We start from the raw sequence: 2,913 nt of genomic DNA on the forward strand, positions 1-2,913 counted from the left end.
TCACGTTCCGTCTTTCCCTTTTTTTCCCCTCTGTCCCTCAGACTAGCCCACAGGCCCTATGGCAAAATCTAAAAAAAAAATAAAGAAGGTAAATAGGGGCTGATTCAGTTAAGAAAGCCAGAACTCACACAGCACCCACCACCAATAATCAGCAGCTTGAAAACAAGTCAGGCAGTTGTGCATGCATGCATGCGTACATGCCCAAAATCCTGACAGCGTGGAGAAATGGAGTTGAAGGGATTGTGGCATAGCATGTCTCATTGAGGGGATGGCTTTCTTCCTGTCCCTCTCTCTCTGTCTGTCTCTTTCTGACAAGTGCACACACCCCCTTGGCAAATTTTTTAAAAAGCTACACTGATCCAGAGACCAGCAGATGGCATAATGGCTATGTGCTGGACTCTTATGTAGTCAACTGTGGTTTGAGTCCCGGACCCGGGGGCTTAAACTCACAAAGGGTGTATGTGTGTGTGTGTGCCCGGAGAGGGTGCATGCGCTAGCCAGAAAGACAAAGAGACAGAGAGACAGAAAGCAAGAAATCACCCCCCAGGGGGGGAATGGTCATGCCGCAATCCCTTCTTCTCCATTCTCCTCTCGGGATCTTGGGCACACACGCACACGCGCCCGGTGTGAGTTTAAGCCACCAGGTCCGGGACTCAAACCATGGTCAACTACATGGGAGTCCAGTGACATAGCCATTACGCTAAGTGCTGGTCCCCAATTAAAAAAGGTTATTTAGGAGCCAGCAGGTGGTGTGGTAGTTAAGGGCACTGGACTGGTTAAGGGAATGGCCAACCGCAGTTCAAGTCCCAGACCTGGTGGCTTGCTTTTTCATTTTTCCTCTCTCTCTTTCTCTCTTGCTCGCTCTCTGGTCAAATTAGAATAAATAAATTAAATTAAATAATTCTTAAAAAAGTATGCATTCAAAAAAAAAGTTATTTATCAGAGTCAGGCCAGCAGGTAGTATAGAGGTTTAAATGCTGGATCTTATATGGCCAGCTTCATGGTTCAAGTCCTGGATCTAGCAGCTTGAAAAACACACCAGGTATGGGTACACACATGTCCCAAATCCTAAAAGGAGACTAGAGAAGAGATTGTGGCATGACCATTCCCCCAGGGGGTGATTGAGTGATTTTTCACTTTCCCGTGCTCTCTCTCTGGCAAACTCAAAACTCACATGCTTTATATGGCAAAAACCATTAAAAAAAAAAAAAATCAAACTTCAGATTCCAAATGTTACTTTGAGGTTAGATGGTAATGAAATCATTAAATCCAAGGACAAACAAAAAGTCCTTACTTTGGTCAGTATTTCTGTTCTCTACAAAAATAGTTTTCTACCTTGGTTTAAATGTTGATGTTTTATTTCCCTTTTATTACATTTTATCAACTACCTTTGATAATCTCTAAAAATGATTGTCCTTATAGCCATGGCGCAGGCGGTGGGATGCTACTCCATGATACCGGAGCTCTATGGGAAGGCTCGAGTTTGGATCCTGGTTCAGCCCATGCTAAGGATGCCATAGGCATGTGTAGAATCCTGGTGGACTGACAGGCTTGAGGGAAGATCACAGTAGAGCAACACCCTGTTGGGGGTCCCTGTCTGTCTCTGTGTCTCTCTCAATAAACAAACTTTTTGAGCATTAGAAGGAGCATGCACTAGCCAGAGACAGACAGAAAGACAGACAGGGAAGGGGAAGAGAAACGACCCACCCAGGGAATGGTCTTGCTGCCACCCCTTCTCCTCTGTGTCTCTGTCCATTTAGAATTTTGACCACACACACACACACAAACACACGAGTCTAGCATGTTTCTCAAGCTGCCATGTCTAAGATGCAAATCACACAGAAGATCCAGCTACTTTAACCACCAGGCCCAGATAAACTAGTTTTTTCCTTTTGAGAGTTTTGGGTTTTTTTTGTTTTGTTTTTGCTATAGGGCACGTGCGCTCTCCAGAGACAGAAGCAAGAAATCATCCCCCAAGGGGATGGCCACACCACAAGTCCTTCTCCTCCATTCTCCTCTTGGGATTCTGAGCACACACAAACACGTGCCCAGCATTAATTTTAAGCTGCTGGGTCTGAGACTCAAACCATGGTCAACTATTTGGGAGTCAAGCAATGTAACCATCATGCCATCTGATAGTCTCAAACTTTAAAAAAAAAAAAAATAGCTAAATTAGAAACCTAACAAAATAATGAAGCCCTTCTGAACATATCCACTTACATACCACAGGTGAAGACTTGTTGAATATTTAACTCAATTCTATTGTCTATAATCTCACAATTATACACAATACAGTCATCCAAAAAAGTTTAACAAAACCAAAACTTACAAGACAGACCCAGTAAGTCTCAAGAGGCAGGACCTTACCTATTTCCTTCTCACTTTCAAAAGCTGTCATAGGTCGAACATCCTCATTTACCTCGTGTTCTTCAAAAACCATGTCTGGCTCAGTTATATACTTAGCAGTAGGAGAAGATGCCATTTTCTTTCCCTTATGAGAGCCAACATGTGTCCGAACTTCATTCCTTCTGCTTGGAAATATCTCTATATACCTATCAGAGCAAAAGTGAACAGTACAGATGGTACAAAGTCACTTTACAAAGAACTAATCTGTTCTTACTTTTTGTTATTAGAGAGATTTTTGCTATAGGTCACATGCGCTTGCCGAAAGACAGAGAAACAGAAGCGAGAAATCACCCCTAAGGGGATATGGCCATGCCTCAATCCCTTCTCCTCCATTCTCCTCTTGGGATCTTGTACACACATGCACACACACCCTGCATAAATTTTAAGTCGCTGGGTCTGGGGCTCAATGCATGGTTGATATGATGCAGGAGTCCAGCAATGTAACCATTAATTACACCATCTGCTGTTCCCAACACAGAATTCATTTGAAATAAATTATATTTATTA

The 2,913-nt window shown here is 43.0% G+C and overlaps 1 protein-coding gene across 1 annotated transcript in view; it reads right to left on the reverse strand.

The window, feature by feature from the left end:
* Positions 1 to 2,913, reverse strand: part of GRSF1 (G-rich RNA sequence binding factor 1) — a gene marked incomplete at its 5' end in the record, with an annotated part of 16,467 nt that overhangs the window by 6,279 nt on the left and 7,275 nt on the right. The window contains 1 exon segment of the mRNA XM_014585730.1: positions 2,368 to 2,552. Within this exon segment, the coding sequence (XP_014441216.1) occupies positions 2,368 to 2,552 (185 nt within the window).

Source organism: Tupaia chinensis, unplaced genomic scaffold, assembly GCF_000334495.1.
Source record: "Tupaia chinensis unplaced genomic scaffold, TupChi_1.0 Scaffold000086_1, whole genome shotgun sequence".
NCBI classification, from domain to species: domain Eukaryota; kingdom Metazoa; phylum Chordata; class Mammalia; order Scandentia; family Tupaiidae; genus Tupaia; species Tupaia belangeri.